General features: G+C 35.4%; 1 protein-coding gene across 1 annotated transcript in view; it reads left to right on the top strand.

The window, feature by feature from the left end:
- Positions 1-19453, top strand: part of LOC149836309 (phospholipase D gamma 1-like) — a 55192-nt gene extending 35739 nt beyond the window's left edge. Inside the window, exons 8-10 of the mRNA XM_090009126.1 lie at positions 16343-16516; positions 16748-16945; positions 18983-19453. Of these exons, the coding sequence (XP_089865252.1) occupies positions 16343-16516; positions 16748-16945; positions 18983-19276 (666 nt within the window). The 3' untranslated portion in view covers positions 19277-19453. The remainder of the gene's footprint in view (positions 1-16342; positions 16517-16747; positions 16946-18982) is intronic.
- The last annotated feature ends 1404 nt before the right edge of the window (positions 19454-20857 follow it).

The raw sequence follows: 20857 nt of genomic DNA, 5'->3' as shown, positions 1-20857 counted from the left end.
CACATATGTGACCGTTGGAGGCTCCCCAACGACTCTTTGGGGAGCCTCCCTATGTGGCGCAAAAGCCAAAAAATAAAAAAGGGAAAAAGAAGAAAAATAAAGAAGAAAAATAAAGAAGAAAAATAAAAATAAAAATTACAAGCATTATTCCAAAATGGAATATGCGTAAAACAGGAATTTACAAAAATACCCTTTTGGGTGAAATAAAGTATATATATTTATATTCATATATATATATATATAGATATATATATACATATATATATATATGTATATATATCTATATATATATGAATATAAATATATACGAGATTACAAATGTCGATAATACACATATTTTAACATCCCCCCTCAAACTTTGCGGGAAAAAACCCGAAAGTTTGGAAAAACATTTCTTCAAAACAGAGGGAAGTCTTGAAACAAAGTCCAATTCTTCAAAAAATCTTTAAGGAAAAAACTCCATCTTCATGACAGTTGAGCTAGGTCTTCAAATCCAATTCACCATCGATCGAATCCATGATGTACCTGATGTTCCACATCTTAGCGATCCTGTAGAAAAACAACAAAGAAACAAGTAAAACATATCTTTGCACTTTTACTCAAATGGAACATTTCTAACTAGCATAATTATGGATGACACATGTTAGAAGTTATGCAAATTATGTAGAAATGACACCAAAGTTTCAAAATCATACATCATGTTAAAACAAAATGAGCGGAAGCAAATTATGCAGAAATAAATTGCAAGAATGCATAATGCATTCATAAGGTCCAATATTGGACAAATATAACCCCATAATGGGGAATAATAAACTGGTCTACTAAGGGACACCACAATAAGCCTACGAAGAGGCATGATATACAAAAACATTATTGCATGAGGGCCCAAAAAGGCCATAAAGAGCATATGCATATACTTATCATGAAATGAATTAATACTCAAAGAACTCATTAATGAACATGCTTCAAACATGTAATGAAGTGCCAAACAAGAGAAACAAAGTCTCCAAGCATACTTTAGGCAAAATAAACCCAAGAGTTCACAAGGTTTTAAAATCATTTATGAAAGACATACTTAATACACATTTTGCATATAAGGGTGGCAAAAACCATAAGCACTTAATATATAGATTAAATGCTAAGAAATCAACTTGACATGCTTATCAAAAATATGATTTGCTTGAAAACACAAGTCATGAATGAAATTTTGCAAATTTCAACAATAGTTTATCCATTACAAACATCTTCCTCATTAGTCCTCCAAAACCCATAAATCAAGTGTATAAGCTACTAGATCAAGAATATAAAGCCATTAAAGGCCAAAAACACACACAAAGGTGTGTAAAAGAACCTCTTGTCTACATATAATAATACTTGAAATAAGTGTATCTACGACAAGAACAAGAGAATACATGTCAACATGGACTAAAAAGTATCTCTTGTCTACGTAAAAAATACACTTAAAACCAAGTATGTTCAGCTACTAGAACAAGAGTAATAAGCCAACCATGGGCTAAAACATAATATATCTCTTGTCTACATATGATAGCACTTGAAATGAGTGAAATAAGTCAACCATGGGCATACATCTTAAGCGACTAGAACAAGGACACAAACGCCAACATAGGCTAAAAATCACACACCATGGTGTGAATCAACGTGCCTTGTCTACATATAAAAACACTCAAGACAAGTGTGTTCAGCTACTAGACCAAGAGAGCAAAAGCCAACAAAGGGCTAAAAACACACGAAGGTGTAATAAAATTCTTGTCTACATATGATGACACTTAGATAATGGGCATAAAAGGAAAAGACTTTTGAGGCAATAAACTTGTAATGAAAATAAACCTCGAATAAAACAATACTCCTTTTAAAATGAATTCTCATAACAATAACATGCATGTAAAAAAATATCTTCAACAAGATACTATAATTGATAAAATAAAATTCTTGAGAACAAATGTGTGAACATACACACACCAAGAACACTTAGAATACTTGTGCAAAATCACAAGAACACAAAATCATAAATGTGCAAATGCACTCATAAGATTCATAAACAAGAAAAGGTTGGGCAATAATCCCAAAACCCTTGATTTAATATACCTTAAAACTTTTAAGGTTTTAAAAACACCATATGTCCATCACATTTACATAGAAGCATCCATAATATCAATGGCCACAAGAGAAAAAATGAGTGACACACTCATAATTAGAGATCATACAACAAATCATTTTAGAGTCCCAAAGTGCCCATAACTCACCTCAACAACCATCTATAATATGGAAGGTGGACAAACTAAAATGATATAACACGAGGTGCCCATAACTCACCTCAACAAACATCTCTAATATAATAATAAGGCCAAATAGAAGATGCATTAAATAACATGTGATGGACAAATATAAATGCCACAAAAAGGCAATAAACACTTAAGGAATAAAGAAAAGAGGACCGATTAAAAAATTGAATCAAAAGGTCCAATAATCAATAATGTGCTTTATAACAACAATTTTGCATAAACACAAATTATGCTTAATCTTCAAACAAGTCATTTATACCAAAAAGGACTTATTAAGCAATAAACACAACATAAAGAATTCATCAAGACAATCAAGCTTTTAATCAAAGAAATCATAAGAACCGTAATGGTTCACAAAGAAGGCTTTATGAAAGATGTGCACGAAGGCACTCATACAATACTTGAACAAATACACACCAAGGTGTAAACAAACATGCACTAAGGCATGTATTTCATAAAAAAAAGGGAATGCATACAAGCGCAAATATTTGAGAAACAAATGTGCACAAAACACAAAAATACATAAAAGTGAGCAAGTATGCACTTTATAAAAAGAGCAATGCTTGAAATTCTCAAAATTTAACAATTGCAATTGAGGACAAAGAAAACCATATTATGGTCAATGTAGGCATTTTTAAAAGATATTATTAAGAGGTTTCGAAACCTTATGAAAAATACAAACCAACAAGTTTATAAAGATGAAAAATGAAATCATTTATACCAAAAGGATGCAAAAGATGAACTATGCACTCTATGTAGTGTGAGAAATTCCTTTTAAAAAATCTTTCCTAATGGTTTATCATAAACAATTTTTCAAAAAAGAAACATTGAAAAACTTTTAGGAGTTCTTATAAGTTATCATTAACAAGAACTACTTTAGGATTCAACAAAGATTTTTAGATGTGAGAGGTTTTCATATAAGGATTATATCAAATTTTTCAAAAAATGCACTAAAATTTATAATCAAAAGAGGAACTCAAATCAAATATGGGTTCATATGAGAGTTAAGAAATTTTAAGCAAAGATCATTACTTTAGCAAGAAATCATATATATAATTTTAAAAATTAACTTATAGGTCAATCATGAAATAGTTATGTAAGAATTATAAATCTCACATAATTGAAGGTAATTTTAAAAAAAAACATAAATTACTATTATATGCGATGAGTAGTTCGATAAACACAAATTATATATTTGAACAACAAACGAGTTCACCAAATTTGAGGGAGATAATTTTAAAATATACGAGCAAACGAAATGGGAAAAAACATAATTCAACTATCATAACCATTAAACGAACAAACTATATGCAAGAAACATATTTTCAAATGCATAATATTTTAAGAAAAGGGATACATACCGAATAACTTCAAAGAAAAAAGGAAGAGCAATGAATACTTCACCATTTCTTGAGCGACACGCTTTCCGTTGCACCAAAGGACAACCCCATCGTGACCTCGCTTTAATACCATGTTAGAAAGTGACTTGGAATACATTGGGTTCAATAATGAACCCATACTTATGCACTTGAAGTGCAAATATACCCATTAAAGGGAAACAACATAAGCACATAATGTGCTAACACATAAAACCCATAAAAAGGGAAAAATATGACATAAAGTCATAAGTTGCATATCATTGAAGAATAATGGAGAAGGGGTAAAAACCCCATTACAATGGAGCATAAGCTCCCTCAAGGATACAAAAATACAAAGGGGAGAGCTCCTATTTATAAGCATAAGAAGGAGCCACAAAGGGGGCTCCCAAGAGAGTCGTTGGGAGCCCCCGGTCACATATGTGACCGTTGGAGGCTCCCCAACGACTCTTTGGGGAGCCTCCCTATGTGGCGCAAAAGCCAAAAAATAAAAAAGGGAAAAAGAAGAAAAATAAAGAAGAAAAATAAAAATAAAAATAAAAATTACAAGCATTATTCCAAAATGGAATATGCGTAAAACAGGAATTTACAAAAATACCCTTTTGGGTGAAATAAAGTATATATATTTATATTCATATATATATAGATATATATATACATATATATATATGTATATATATCTATATATATATATGAATATAAATATATACGAGATTACAAATGTCGATAATACACATATTTTAACAATGTTGTTCACGCAGGAGACTGCAGACACGTGATCTGCTGTTCACGCAGATCAGGGAGAGGAGTTGGGGCAGCTTTTCACGCAGACTGCAGACACGTGATCTGCTGTTCACGCTGGTCAGGAAGAGGAGTTGGGGTAGCTTTTCACGCAGATCAGGTACGTGATCTGTTATTCACGTAAAGGAATAGAGGAGTTGGGGTAACTTTTCACGCAGACTGCAGACACGTGATCTGCTGTTCACGCTGGTCAGGAAGAGGAGTTGGGGCAGCTTTTCACGCAGATCAGGTACGTGATCTGTTGTTCACGCAAAGGAATAGAGGAGTTGGGGCAGCTTTTCACGCAGAAGGCTGGGCAGCCTTTTTCAGCAGTGGCAACTTTTTCAGCAGGAAACTGCAGTTCAGTAGGAAACTGCAGACACGTGATCTGTTGTTCACGCAGAGAGGACTGGGGTACCCTTTTTCAGTAGGACCAGATGAAGTGCTTTTGCAGTTCACGTGATCTGCTCTGATACCATGAAAGAACTCTTAAAATAATCAAGGAATCAGTGTGAGAGAGAGAAAGAGGGGAGAGAGAGAGGAGAGAGAACTCGATATTTGGGAATCGGCTGCCCCTGGTTTCCCTTGGCCGCTGCAGTAATGCTACATTACTCTTAATAGGGTTACAATAACCTTACAAGGACAAAAATGCCCCTCATTAGTAACACATGTTACATTAGAGTACAAAGGAAACAAAACACGTGATTGGATATGGATCATTTATCGGATCCATATCCAATCCATACTCCCTATTCTAATAGTTTTTACCTTAAAAACCCATCTACAACCTATGGTCTTCTTTTCAATAGGTAAATTTAGAATTTCCCAAGTATTAGCTTATTTAAGAGCATATAATTCTATATGCATAGCTTTTATCCATTTAGGTAAATTTTTTGCTTCATTGTAACATGAAGGTTCAAAGTAAGAATGAATGACTATAAGACATGCTCTATGTTTAGGAGAGAATGAATCATAAGACACAAATTTACTTGGGATCCTTGAGGTTCGTTCAGATCTACGAATAGTTGATTGTTGTGAGGGGATTTCTAAAGCTTCATGATTACTTTGATTTACACCTTCATTGGTTGCATTTTGATTCCTTCTAGTGTATACTATTGGTTCAGCTGTTGTTATATTCTCAATAGGAGGTTCTACATAAATATTTTCATCATTAGACAATAATTTAAATAAGAATGAATAATCAAAATTTATGTCTTTTGACATGTTTTCTTTGTTAAAATATACCTATTATATATATATATAAATTCTGTATATTACATCAATACCCGATAGGGGTATTTTTGTAATTTCACAGTTGTTTTAGAAAACAACTATTTTTTCTTTTTTGAATAAATGTAATTTTTATTTTTTATTTTTTTCATTTCTTTTTTATTCTTTTTGAGAACCTAAAGGGGCTCCAACATAGAAGTCGTTGGAGCCCCCAACGACTCTATGGGAGCCCCCTTTTGGCTCTCCTTTTGAGGCCCTTTGGCCCTCCTTTTTCCTCCTCTTCCTCTTGTATAAATAGGGGTGATCCCCTTGTATATTCTCATCTTGGAGAGCTTCTCTCTCTTTTCAATAAGAGACTTTGTGTATTGTTGCCTTCTTAAAGGCTTGTGCTTGTATTGTCCCTTCGTGGACTTGTGATATTTTCTCTTTTATTCATTTTTGTATGTGCTTGTATCCACTCTTTATATTTCCGCAATATCTCATTACATGGTATCAGAGCCACTCGATTCTTGAAGGAAAGGTGTGGTTCGTGTATCTCTTATTTTAGTGAACATCTTCTCACTTCTTGGCAACATCATGGAGACAAAGATTGATCTTTCTTTCAAGCTCAATGGAAAGAACTATATGATGTGGGCATCGGCAATGGAGAATAATCTCAAAGGAAAGAAGCTTTGGGGTTATGTCATGGGGACCGTTCCGGAACCTAAGCTTATGCTCACGAAGATGGAAGAAGATCAAGAAAAAGCTCTTGAGGGAGATGCTCGTCTCAAGGCCATTGAAAATCATCAAAAGGAAGTGGAAGATTGGGAAAGCAATCACGCAAAAATCCTTGCGTGGTTTATGAACAATGTGGAGCTTAAGGTATGTGCTAATATAGCTAAATTTCGTAGAGTCAATGAGGCTTGGTCCTTTATGAGGGGTATGTATACCCAAAAGGATCTTGCAAGAGCATACTTCTTGCAAGAAAAGGTTAGAACCACCAAGCAAGGTGATTCTAGCATTCAAGACTACTATAGTGCCCTTAACCCACTATGGGATGAATTGGCTCTTTTAGAGCCAAAGTGGGTTTCTATGGAAGATGTTGATTTAAGACAAAAACAAATGGAACAAGAGCGATTGTTTCAATTTCTTTTTGGGCTACGTCCCGAATTTGAGCAAGTGAGATGCTCACTTCTCCATAGATCTATTTTTCCTCCTATTGAGGATGCTATTGCCGAAATCACTCAAGAGGAGACAAGGCTTGGCATGAGTAAGCATGTTGATGAAGTCCTAGCCGTATCCAAACCGGGTAACAATGTTAGAACCTATAAGCCTCCTCATTTTGGGAAACAAGGGAACTACAATGGAGAAAGAAAAATGATTGTTTGTCATTATTGCAATGAGCCGGGTCACATTAGACCCGCTTGTCCAAAGCTTATGGGAGCCTTCAAGCCTAAAGTAGCCTCTCTTGAAGAAACCACCACCAAAGAAGATGAAGGCAAAAACAATGACATTAAAGAAACTCTTGGACAAATATCTATGACTCTCCAACAAATGCTAAAAGTTTCTTCCTCCACATCGGGTGCGGCCATTGCTTCAACATCATCACCCGGTACGTATTCTTGGATCCTTGATTCCGGAGCTTCTTTTCATATGACCCCTCATGAGAATGCACTTAGTGATGTTTGCATCAATTCAAAGGACTCTTGTGTCTCAACGGCCGATGGAACTTTTTCGAAAATTTCAAGTATTGGTTCTTTTAAAGATTCTCAAAATTTTTGTGTTCCAAAAGTAAGAGTTTTCCCAAATTAAATTTAAACCTTTTTTCGGTTTCTCAAATTGCCGACCATGGATGTGAAATATCTTTTTCATCTAATGGTTGCTTTGTGCAGGATCTCCGGTCCGGGAAGCGGATTGGGCAAGGCCATAGAAAGGGAGACCTCTATTATATGAACCATCTTGATCTCCCTACAAATTTTTTTTGTTCTTATGTCCAAGAAAAAAATATGGAAACTTGGCATAAAAGACTTGGTCATCCAAGTTATTCCAAAATGTATCTCTTTCCTTTTGGAAACAAATTTTGTAAGGAAAAAGAAATTAATTGCAAAGATTGCATTTTTGGAAAAATGAAGTCTTCCTTTTCCAACTAGATCTTTTTTCTCATCAAGGCCTTTTGAATTGGTGCATTCGGATGTTTGGGGTCCTTCTCCGGTTATGTCTAAAGGGGGCTATTCATATTATGTTACGTTTATTGATGACTTTACTCGGTATGTTTGGATTTATTTCCTTAGTCATAAGTCGGAAGTATTTACTTTCTTTAAAGATTTTCATAAAAAGGTTCAAAATCAATTTCAAAGTAACATATCTATTTTAAGATCCGATTCCGGTGGTGAATACTTATCTCACGAATTCCAAAACTATTTAAACCAAAATGACATTTGTCATCAAAAGTCATGTCCTAGGACTCCTCAACAAAATGGCCTAGCGGAAGGGAAACATAGGCACATTATAGAAACCGCTAGAACATTACTTGTGTCTAGAAATATTCCAAAAAATTTTTGGGCGGAAGCCGTTCTTACCTCAACCTATCTAATCAATAGAATGCCCTCTTCTAAGTTAAAAAATGCTTCTCCCTATGAGAAACTCTTTAAGTTTTCACCCGATTTTAATCGACTTCGTATTTTTGGTTGCAAATGTTTTGTCCTACTACATAAAAGGGATAAGTTATCTCCAAAAGCAATTGAATGTGTATTTTTTGGATATGGTGAAAATAAAAAAGGGTATAGATGTTATGATTTTAAGAATGATAAACTATATGTTTCAAAAGATGTAACATTTCTTGAAGAAGAAAACGGTTTTGATAAAATAGAAGAGACAAATGAAATCAATTATATATTCTTATATGATCTTATTGATGACATACAAGAAGATTCTCTTGAAAACATAGATGACACTCACGAGGTATCCCCTCTTGACATAACACTCTCAAATGATAGTAATTCAAATACAAATGTTCATGATAGCGATGCCAATATAAATGTTTACTCAAGAAGAAATCAAGAAAAACCTATTAGTGCCCTCGAAAAATACTCTCAAATTTCCGAATCCATTGAGGAACCACAAGTTAGGCATTCTTCTAGAATATCAATACCCCCAAATAGGTTTGTCTCCTATGACTCTTTAACTCCCAACTATCGGGCATGTTTGATAACTCTACACTCTTATTTTGAACCAGCTCACTATAATCAAGCTAAATCTATACCTCATTGGGTTGAAGCAATGCAAGTTGAACTAAATGCTTTAAAAAAGGCCAATACCTGGGAAGTAGTTGATCTACCCTCACACAAAAAACCTATTGGTTGTCGTTGGGTCTTCAAAGTTAAAACTAAAAGCGATGGTTCTTTAGAACGATATAAAGCCAGATTGGTTGCTAAGGGATACTCCCAAGAATATGGTATTGATTACGAAGAAACATTTGCCCCCGTAGCTCGTATGACAAGTGTCAGAACCTTAATAGCTGTCGCATCAACCAAAAAATGGCCTATTTATCAACTTGACGTAAAAAATGCTTTTTTAAATGGAAGTTTAAGTGAAGAAGTTTATATGGATCCACCACCCGGAATAAATATTAAGCAAGGTCAAACACTTCGGCTTTTAAAGGCATTATATGGTCTTAAACAAGCCCCTAAGGCTTGGTATGATCGTTTTAGTGATATCATGATAAAATTAGGATTTCATTCTTGTTATACTGACACTGCTCTTTTTGTTAAAAATGCAGGTTCTAGTATCGTAATTTTGTTGCTTTATGTTGATGATATGATTATCACTGGAAATGATCAAAGTAGTATTATTAATGTTAAAAATATGTTAAAAGATAATTTTGATATGTCTGATTTAGGTTTTCTCAGATATTTTCTTGGAATTGAGGTTGCATATTCTCCTAGAGGATATATTTTGTCACAGATGAAGCTTGCTGCAGATATATGTTCTAAGTCTGGGATTTCTGATGATAAGAAGGTAGAGACTCCCGAGGTTATTAATGCCAATTTGCGGTTAGAGGATGGGGTTCTTCTGGAAGATCCTACACCGTACAGACAACTCATTGGGTCTCTTACATATTTAACCATCACCAGACCAGATATCACTCATGCGGTTCACTCAGTCAGTCAATTTCAGCATGCTCCTACAACCGTGCATATGAGTGCGGTTCTCCGAATCATCCGCTACATTCGGAATACCATCAATAAAGGGCTATTTCTATCCTCCTCTTCCCCTTTGAATCTTCTTGCTTATACTGATGCAGATTGGGGAGGTAATCCCAATGATAGAGTCTCAACTACTGGTTTTTGTGTCTTTTTAGGGGACTCATTGAATGCCTGGCGATGCAAGAAGCAGCAGAAAGTTTCACTATCATCTACTGAAGCTGAGTACCGGGCAATGACAACCACAACAATGGAACTTGTATGGCTTCGCAGTTTGCTTAAAGATATGGGAGTTGATATTACTGAAGCCTCAAAGCTGTGTTGCGACAATAAGAGTGCCATCTATATTGCGAGCAATCATACTTTTCATGAACGTACGAAACATATCGAAATGGATTGCCACTATGTTCGTGACGAATTTTTACGAGGAACTATTGCTCTGCCATATGTCACTTCAGAATATCAGTTGGCAGACTTTTTCACTAAAGCTCTTCCGGCTCCTCGCTTCATGTTTCTTCTCGGCAAACTTTCCGTCATTCCCCCGTAAAGTTTGAGGGGGGTGTTAAAATGTACCTATTATATATATATATATATATATATATATATATATATATATATATATATATATATATATATTCTGTATATTACATCAATACCCGATAGGGGTATTTTTGTAATTTCACAGTTGTTTTAGAAAACAACTATTTTTTCTTTTTTGAATAAATGTAATTTTTATTTTTTATTTTTTTCATTTCTTTTTTATTCTTTTTGAGGACCTAAAGGGGCTCCAACATAGAAGTCGTTGGAGCCCCCAACGGTCACAAATGTGACCGTTGGGGGCTCCCAACGACTCTATGGGAGCCCCCTTTTGGCTTTCCTTTTGAGGCCCTTTGGTCCTCCTTTTTCCTCCTCTTCCTCTTGTATAAATAGGGGTGATCCCCTTGTATATTCTCATCTTGGAGAGCTTCTCTCTCTTTTCAATAAGAGGCTTTGTGTATTGTTGCCTTCTTAAAGGCTTGTGCTTGTATTGTCCCTTCGTGGACTTGTGATATTTTCTCTTTTATTCATTGTTGTATGTGCTTGTATGCACTCTTTATATTTCCGCAATATCTCATTACATTCTTCAAATTCACTTTCATTTTCAACAAAATTGACATTCCATGATACGAGAAGTTTATCATTTTTTATATCATAACATTTGAATCCATTTTGTGTTCTGAATAGCCAATGAATGCATAGGGAATAGCCTTAGAGGACAATTTATCTCCTTTATCACTTAAAACATAACATTTGCAACCAAAGATTCTCAGTCTTTGATAGTCAAATTGATATTTAAATAAATTTTCAAAGGGAATTTCACTGGACAATGTTTTTGAAGGCATCCTGTTTATAAGATATACTGAAGTTAATGCAACTTCTGCCCAAAGATTTTTTGAAACATTTTTAGCAATAAGAAGAGTCCTTGTAGTTTCCATAATGTGCCTGTGTTTTCTTTCTGAAATTCTGTTTTGTTGTGGAGTTCTAGGACACGATCTTTGATGTAGGATTTCTTCATTTTCTAAAAATTGTTTAAATTCATTTGACAAATATTCTCTTCCAGAGTCAGTTCTGAGGATTTTGAGTTTACTTTCAAATTGATTTTTAATCATGTTATGGAATGTTTTGAAGATTTTAAATACATCGGATTTAAACTTAAGAAAGTAAATCCATCAACATCTAGTGAAATCATCAATAAACACAACATAGTAGGAGAATCCTCCTTTAGAAGCTACGGGTGCTGGACCCCACACATCTGAATGAACTAATTCAAAAGGCATTGAAGAACAAAAAGTTCTTTGACCATAAGGCAAGGCTGCCATTTTACCAAGTAAACATTCTTTACATTCAAAATTTTTCTTACAAATATTTTTGATAACTGGTACAAAATTTAATTTCTTTATATTTGGATGCCCAAGTCTATGATGCCAAGTCCGTATATCTTTTGTTTGGGCAATGTTACAAAATGATTCCTTTGGAATACAAAGAAAATTCATATAATAGAGATCTTCTTGCCTAGAACCTTCCCCAATCAATTTTTCGGACTGGCGATCCTGCACCCAACATTTATTCGATAAGAAAATGACATCACATCCATGAGTCGAGATTTGCGAAACTGAAAGTAGGTTAAGATATAGTTTTGGTATAAATCTTATTTTTGAAATATAAAATTTGCTATTATTTTTAAAAGTTCAAACACCTTCTATTTCTAAAGCAGTACCATCAGCAGTGAAAACAAATGATGTATTTGAATTAGATTGACATTCAGATAATATAGACTTATGTAGAGTCATATGAAAAGAAGCTCCTGAATCTAGAAGCCAAGAGCACATACCAGGAGTAGAAGATGATGCAATGGCCGCTCCTGACGTAGATCCTTTAAGCAATAGTTGTAATGCCTCCGTCAGTTGAGATAATGATTTGGTGAGGTCCTTGAGATTTAAAGTATCTTCATCTTGTTTTGATGGTGCATCGGCAACACGTTTTTCTTGAGGCCTATATTTGTATTTAGGACATTGAGGCTTAATGTGACAGAGCTCATTACAGTTGTGGCAAATGATTTTTTATTCACCTTTATTCCTATTGAAGTGGGGTGGTTTATATGACTTAATATAATATCCTGATTTTGATGCTGCAAGAGCGCAATCCTCTTCTTGACCATTGTTAGAAGTAGCAAGAACACTAACATTTTTACTCATGTTTAGCCTAGTTTCTTCTCCACTAAGTTTAGTGAGAATCTCATGAATAGGAGGGGGTGTTGAACATAATAGCAATGAGGCCTTTGTTTGTTCAAATTCGGGTCTCAAACCATAGAGGAAGGCAAAGAGTCTATCTTCTTCAACTTGAACTCTTCGCATTTCTATACACTTACCTTCTCATTTGGGTTCAAATTGGGTAAGTTGGGTCCAAATTGAAGATAACTCCATAAAGTAATCTCTTACATTTTTATCTCCTTGTTTGATATTTCTAACATTTTCTTGAAGATAATACTTGCGAGCCATATCTTTTTCGGTAAACATACCTTTAAGATATTCCCACGCTTCATTTGCCTTTTTGTAACATAATAGATTTGAGGCGATTTTTGTCTCAACTCCACTTAGCATCCATGAAAGAATTTTTGCATTTCTTATTTTCCATTCATCTAATTTCTTGTAGTATTCTTCCATGGCTTTGTTTCTTTCTTCAAGACTAGTCTCAACTTCATTTTCATCTAATGAAATTTTGGGAGTGGGTCTAAGAATAGTACCTTTTACGAATCCTCACAAACTTTGACCTTTGATGAATGTCTCCAAGTGTCCCGCCTAAATATTATAGTTGCTTTCTTCAAGTTTGAACGGCGGAATAAAGTTGGAATTGCTTGTATTGTGTGGAAAAGATTCACCCATGGTGAATTAAAGGAGGAAAAGAAATCACCACCACGAAATAGAATAAGCACGATTTACGAGGCAGCCCACCGATGCACCGTTGATCATACACATAGCTCTGATACCATGTAAAGAGCCTTACAAACAATAACTTGATATTTCAAACACAGGCTAGCACAAAGTTGCACTCAAATGTTACACACCACAAAAGCAAGAAAGTGCATAAAATGCACTATTTTATTAACAAGCACAAGAGAATAAAAACCCTTATTGAATAATAATACAATGGGCTGGGAGGCTCTTATTTATAGAGGGGTGAAAGAGAGGGAGTCGTTGTACAGTCCCAACGTCTCTTTAGTAGACAGAGACTGTGCAACACACAGTCTGTAATTAGCTGTGCGCACAGTCTGTCAGCTATTGACAGACTGTGCACACAGTCTATCATTAGCTGACAAACTGTGTAACACATAGTCTGTCATTAGCTGCACAGTCTGTCATTAGCTGATGACAGATTACATAAAAAATAAAAAAGAAAAATTACAGAATTAAAATATACATATATGTATTATTTTCTAACAGATTATGACACATACATATATATGTAAAATATATGTGTGTGTCATAGTCTATATATATAACATATTTTAACATATATAGCTGAATTTTCCAGCTTAGCATGAGATAGAGATAGACATACCTCATCTTAATGACTCAATGATGTGCAAATCAATGAGTAAAAATTAGAATGAAGGGTTTTTATACTTCCTATCAGGCAAGACATCCTCTAGATTCTATACTCCTCCATGTGTGTGTGTGTGTGTGCGGGTGATTGCAGAAGGCATTTTAAGTTCTTTTCACTGTCTGGGATTGGTTGTAAATTTAGCAAATGAGCTGTGCTTCAATCAACAAATTGGTGTCCTTGGTTGATAAAATTTGTTTTTAGCTTCTACCATCATATCACCAGTAGCCAAAATATTTTGACTTTCTTCCTTATGGAGAGTATCAAGTGAGGGATAGATAAGCAATGGAAGGGTGCATGATAATGCGTCTGAAACTGTACCACAAAGTTTAGAAATGTAGTGACTAATAGTGGTCAGCCATTTGAGTTGATTTGAATGTAGGCCAAAATTAACATGTAACATGATCTGCATTAATATATAAGGCTCCTCCAGTGAGTGTCCAGCCAGAGAAGGTTGTTTGAAGTTTGTTGCTTTAACCAAACCCAGGGCTGAAAGGGGTAGGAATTTCATCATACCGTAATCCTAGTGAGGGTTTCTGCTTTTCTACATCCTGCATTAGTTGAGGAATGTAATTCATGACACATGTATGAAGCCAAGCTGTATTCCAAAATTATTCTGCACTGGGCCTGTCAACTGGTCAGTTTCTTGTTCTTACCAACCAATTCAACAGTATTAGGATCTGCACCTACTAAGTTAGGCCTGATTATGTAATCAGTCATACCCACGAGATCCAAGTAGTTGATGGTCTCAGATTTGGTTTGTAAGTTTATAACTTGAGTCTGGCCTGAGATGCAAATAGGATCTGGAGCTTTTTCATACAAAATATTTTAAAACAGAGAATTTTACTGTGATGGACCGGGATTTCTGTGTAAAATACTTCTAGCAAAAATATTTACCGGGTCTGGCTCTTGCTTCTGAATCTAGACCTGGACTGTCCTGCGTATTCGAACTGGAACCAGGCCTGGCATAGCACCAGAAACTGTGTCTGGACTCTGTTGGGTTCTGCTCAGTTACTACTTTGGCCATAGTTGGCAAACTCGTGGCTCGGGCTCGGATCGCCCAATCCTTGACTCGTGAGTCAGCGGGTTGACTCAGTGACTCGGACGAGTCAGGACTCTATATTTTATAGTGTAAGCACATGAATAAGACATGAAAATAACTAAACTTCAAGTTAATGTGCCAATAATTAAGTTACAAAAACATATAATTATACGTGATTATTAACTTTTTTCATTGAACAATATTAGATTCTTCATAACAAGTGACTTTATATAAGAATTGTGCATTAAAATCATAAGATACATGATAAAAAATTATAATCGGCATTAGGATCGGTAACCTGAATCAATGACCCAGTCGGGTCTGATCTGAGTCGCCAGGTTTGCCAACTATGACTTTGGCAGCCTATTCTGCAGTCATCTGCATCTGTACATTTTACACTGACTCGACTCCACCCATTTTAGGCAAGTTTATTATATGATTATTTTGATACTACTTTGAAGAGTATATACTGATTTATTCTGTGGAAATGTTATATGGTACAGAGCTCTCCCCTGTCCTATGTTACCTTGACACTTCTGGAGAGCCAACGTGTCGCCTTGACACTTGGACACTTGGGCACTGACACTCCTAGTCACTTCATACACTTCTTTCTTTAACATAGAAGTGTCCAACAAAAAATGAACACTTAGTGTCGTGTGTCCTACACTTTTGAATGGGTTAGATACGAAGTGCTTAATGACAAACACTTTGTGCCAATCTTGTTTAAACCCTATTTTCTCTCCTTAAACTTTTTGCATCTCAAATTTTGTCGGCATGCCCTACAGAAAGGTCTCTCTCTCTCTCTCAAAGATGAAAGGGTCAAGCTAGTTGGTACAAAGACTTTCTCTCTCATTGTTACTACCGTCGAGCCCCACTCAACCGAGCCCTGCTAAGCCCCATTTAAGAACTAACTCGCCTCTTTCACAATTTTGATATTTATTAAATTGTGTGGTGCCACATGCAAGGGAGAGAGAACCGAGGATGTCTCCCTCATTTTTTTTGAAATAGTTGTTTTATTTTTTACTTAATTACTTCTCTCTCTATATATATATAAATATAAATATTAGCCGTGTTCACGCTTCTAGTTTTTCAGAACTCACTGTGTCTGACACCACCTCCTGTGTCAGTGTCCAAGCAACATAGGTTCTATCATTAAATGAGGTCTAGATTGCTTTGGTAGATTTAACCAGTCTACATAATATCTTATTGTCTATTATAATTAGAAATATTTTTATTATATTTTGTTGCTAAGATAGCACTGTTTTCTGTCATTTCTGTTCATGTATACAGAACAAAACAATGCAAATGATGTATGAGACAGTTTACAAAGCTCTTGAAGAAGTTGGCCTTGAGAAGACATACCACCCACAAGATTATTTGACCTTCTTCTGCCTTGGGAACCGTGAGGTAGCAGATGGGAACGTTGTATCATATCCAACTGCAGCTCCAGAAAACTCTCCTCAAGTAATCTTAGTCCTCCTTAGTATAAACTGCTACCTCATTCAGTGTTAGATTGTTTCTTTTTCAAGATTTTTTAATTTATCTCAATGTCAAAAGCCAAAGTTTCCCGATTTTTTATTGACACCATTGTTATTTAATTTAACATTGTTGTGTCATGTGCAACACTTTAAGTTGCAAATTATTTTCATCTTATGTCACTATTAGTTGGTTAATGTATTTTATTCAACATTTTAGGCACTTTCTCAGAAGAACCGTCGCTTCATGATCTATGTCCATTCCAAAGGAATGATAGTAGATGATGAGTATGTAATCTTGGGGTCAGCAAATATCAACCAGCGCTCTATGGATGGGACAAGGGACTCAGAGATTGCAATGGGTGCTTATCAACCTCAGCATACATTGGCAAGAAAATCTTCTAATCCACGTGGGCAGGTAAAATTGAGCTTGCAATCTGTTTGTCCCATTTATATTGTACTTATCTTTCTACTTTGAGACTTGACTTTATTCAAATTTACTGTGTGCATCCTCCATGATATTGCTGACATTATCTTGTACAAGAGAAATACTCACCTGGACTTATATAGATGGCATTACTTCATCTAAAACTAATGTAAGTAGGGTTTGAAGCAAAGTTACCAGAAGCTTCTTAGATAAGTGGGAAGCCACCTTCCGAACACGATGAGAATCTCGATTTTCCCATGCTTCTCCTATGCTTTCCACACGCTTCATCTATTCTTCTTATATGTTCTCTTACTCTACTTTTTATGTGTTTCTTCTCACGCTTCTCACTCACTTCCATGTGCTTTCTCTAAATTGGCAGTGATCATTTTTAGATTTTGTTAAAAATTTATTTTTCACACAAAAAAATCATGAAATTTAAGAATAATCACTTTTATTTTAGTTTTTATTTGCATTCCATTTCGATTCTCATTCAATTCTTATATTGCTTTTTTATTTATTTATCGCTTCCCGCTTCCTATACATTTTTAAATGCATTACTTCTCGTTTTCGCTTCCCGTATCGTTTCCCGCATCCGCTTCCTAGTCTGGCAACCTTGGTTTGAAGCATGTCTTTGATGTAATCTATTCTTAGTTGGCAATACACACCTCTCTCTTGATGTAGTTATAGTTCTTATCTTGACATACATATCCTGAGTAATTTTAGGAGACATTTGATGTATGTTCCTCCTTAGGATTGACTAGATAAGTTGCCTTTTAAGTTTTATTTTTAGTTTGAACAAAAAAATTGCATGCAAGTTATTCATACTGTCTAAATTTTTAGATAAGTTGTCCTTGCTAAGAAATTGGCCTATATTTTTCTCCTTTCTGGGATGGTGCTATCTCAGCTTACACAAATTTGGTTCTCTTCTTTTGTTTCTGTTTTTGTTTTTTTTTTCAAAGAAAAATTTATTTCTCTTCTTAAATGCTAGTCCGGCACTTTTTATCAAAGCTTAATATTTGGCTCATAATGCTAATACATTAAGGTTGATGTAATTGCAGATTGTTCCATTTCTTTTCTAATACGTCAGCTAAACCTTTTTTCTCCAGTCTTTAGGCATCTTTCATATATCCAATAACTTACAGAAAACATGATTTTGCATTTTGTCTTGCCCATTGAAGCTACTTCTTAATGAGCATGATTGTAGCCAAGTGTCATGCTTTTTTATCATATTTTTGTAACAATTTCAACTTCCAAACTTATTTTATGGTTGTCTCTTGATTGAGCTCTTGTTGTCGGTCTATTTCATTCTATCATTCTTCGTTTACCATGTCAGGATAAATACACATTTTATTTGAGATCATCACTTTTCACTATAATCTTTTGATTTTCATCTTTAACACATCTTAATTGTTAAGGTCCCTTGTTTTCCTTCCAATATCTTCTTTATGTATCTAATCTAATGTGATCATATGTTCCCATGTGTGATTTTCTTATTAACGTGCTTTCACAGCTATAGCACGTCATGGACTAATTTTATGTGTACCAAAATTTCTCTCATGTTCTCACTTCATGTTTATGGCACCGGAGATACTAACACCAAAAGATTCATATTGTAAAATAATCTCAATTCTAATAAGCTTGAACTATTTTGATGAATCGAAATGAACTTATTGTGCAAATGCTATCAACTATGTTTGATCCCACTACCAACCTTTATTTCATGCATGAGATGCCTTGTAATTTGATGAATCTCAAGGAATTTATTGTGCAAAATTATTTCAATTATGGTCCCATGATACCAACCTTAAATTCATACTTGAGATACCATGTGTGTGTGTGTGTGTGTGTGCATGCCCACACACACACTCTGCTATCAAGTAATGACATGTTTTGCTTGCACAACAGTGTGTGCGCACACTCAATTCTCAGCTATCATGTAATGCTGTGTTTTCTTGTACATTGAGCTACAGGTTACTGAATGCTATTTTTTTACATTTAAGGGCTGCAGTAAATGTCTTCTTTTTGTAGATCTATGGCTACCGTATGTCCCTCTGGGCAGAGCACCTTGGAGTATTGGAAGAGTGTTTTAGACATCCAGAGAGTCTGGAATGTATCAGAAGGATCAACCATTTAGGGGAGTTGAACTGGAAACAATTTGCAGCTGACGAGGTGACAGAGATGAGAGGGCATCTTTTGAAATACCCAATTGAGGTCGATTCGAGAGGCAAGGTGAAAGCACTTGCTGGCTGTGCAACGTTCCCCGATTGTGGAGGGAACATATTGGGGACCTTTATAATGGTCCAAGAAAACCTTACCTTGTAAAACTAAATGAAGAAACATATGGGAGACCTTTGTATTTGTTCAGGAATTATTTTCTCCTGTAAATTAGCCCAATGTATTCCAAGTTTTCTTCAGATCATTAGTCAACAATACGTTTGTATATGTAATCGAATAATTTTGGATGAGGGGAAATGTATAATAAAATATAAATTTGACCAATTTTTTCATTTTTGGATTCAGCAATTTTTCTTCAGATCATTAGTTCAACTATGTATTCATTCACTTAATTTATGGGCAGAGTTGCATCTAATTATATACTTTGTCGTTCCTCAATACATTGATGATGAACTTGGGTTTTCAAAGTATGACATTTTCAAAAACGCCCTTAGTTAAACATTTTAGACAAGACCCCTTAATCTGAAAAATATTGGCTACACCTGGGGTTTCAAGCTCCCTAGTTCAAAGATTCGAATTTGCCAAAAAAGGCTTTGCTCATAGGGGCAGGCTGTATTGACCAAATCCCACCCTGTAAATGTGTTCAGCATGGTCAAAACAGTGAGAATCAATTCTTAGATCCTTCATTTTTAAGCCATTGATTTTTCAAGTCTGATCTACGCGTCAGAAAAACATGTTCCAAGGGGTGTATTGCATCGGTCAATAACTGCCCTTTCTGGTGGGGTCTTATCTTTTAGCTCTTCAAAATTTTATTTTTGAATGCAAACTAATAAAAAAAGAGAACTTTGGTGTAGTTTGTGATTTGATGTAAGTTCCTTGGACGCCATTCATGTTTTTTTTTATAGGCAAGCTGGGTTTAGTCTGACCCTGCCAGTTATACAACATACCATTGGGATTTGAACTTGCAACGTCCCAACACAAGGTAACGTGCACCAACAGCTCCTACCAAACAAATGGAGCTCCCGTTGGTCCGTTCAACATTATAATGAACACTGAACATAACTCAAAGCAAATTTTATGATAGCCCCTTCTTGGCCAAGCCAAATAATTGGCATTTCCATCCATGGTGATTTGGATGTCGTTCATCTTCTCCTCTCAAAATTGCATAACTAATGGATCACTTAGGTTAGGAATTTTGATTGAGATAAAGTAGTTTTGAGATCACCGTCGTCCTTCCTTTTGCCACATTGCATTACGCAAACAAGAGGACTCTAGGCTGATTGGCTCACATGACATCATCATCATCAGCGGCTCCACTGAGGAGCCGTTGATCTCTTGAATGGGCGGCAACGATCTTACTACATCAAAGATTCATTATCTTGATAGATCACCTGTTTCATGTCAAATCTGAAATATCTGAGAGGTCAAAAGAGGAACAAATGTAGCCCACAAGGACTTCACTCATTTGGTAGGGGTGACTTGTGAATGTCAACAAGCTGACAGGATGACGCGAGTTTGAAACCCACGGGTGGCATCTTCGGTGGGCAGAAGAGACCTCAAGAGTTCTACCAATCTAAGGCTAGCCAATGTGCGGTCAGTGATGAGGAAATTTTTTTTCTTGAATTATCCTAAAAAAAAAACGGAGGAACAAGATACTCAATGGAAATGAATTTCCAAATGGATTGGATGGGGGTATTAGTATGTCTGAAAGCAGTTGGGTTAGGCATC

This window comes from Nuphar pumila, chromosome 6 (assembly GCF_984573655.1).
Source record: "Nuphar pumila chromosome 6, dmNupPumi1.hap1.1, whole genome shotgun sequence".
Taxonomy (NCBI): Eukaryota; Viridiplantae; Streptophyta; class Magnoliopsida; order Nymphaeales; family Nymphaeaceae; genus Nuphar; species Nuphar pumila.
Note: the sequence above shows the minus strand (reverse complement) of the source record. Positions and strands in the feature narration are given on the sequence as shown.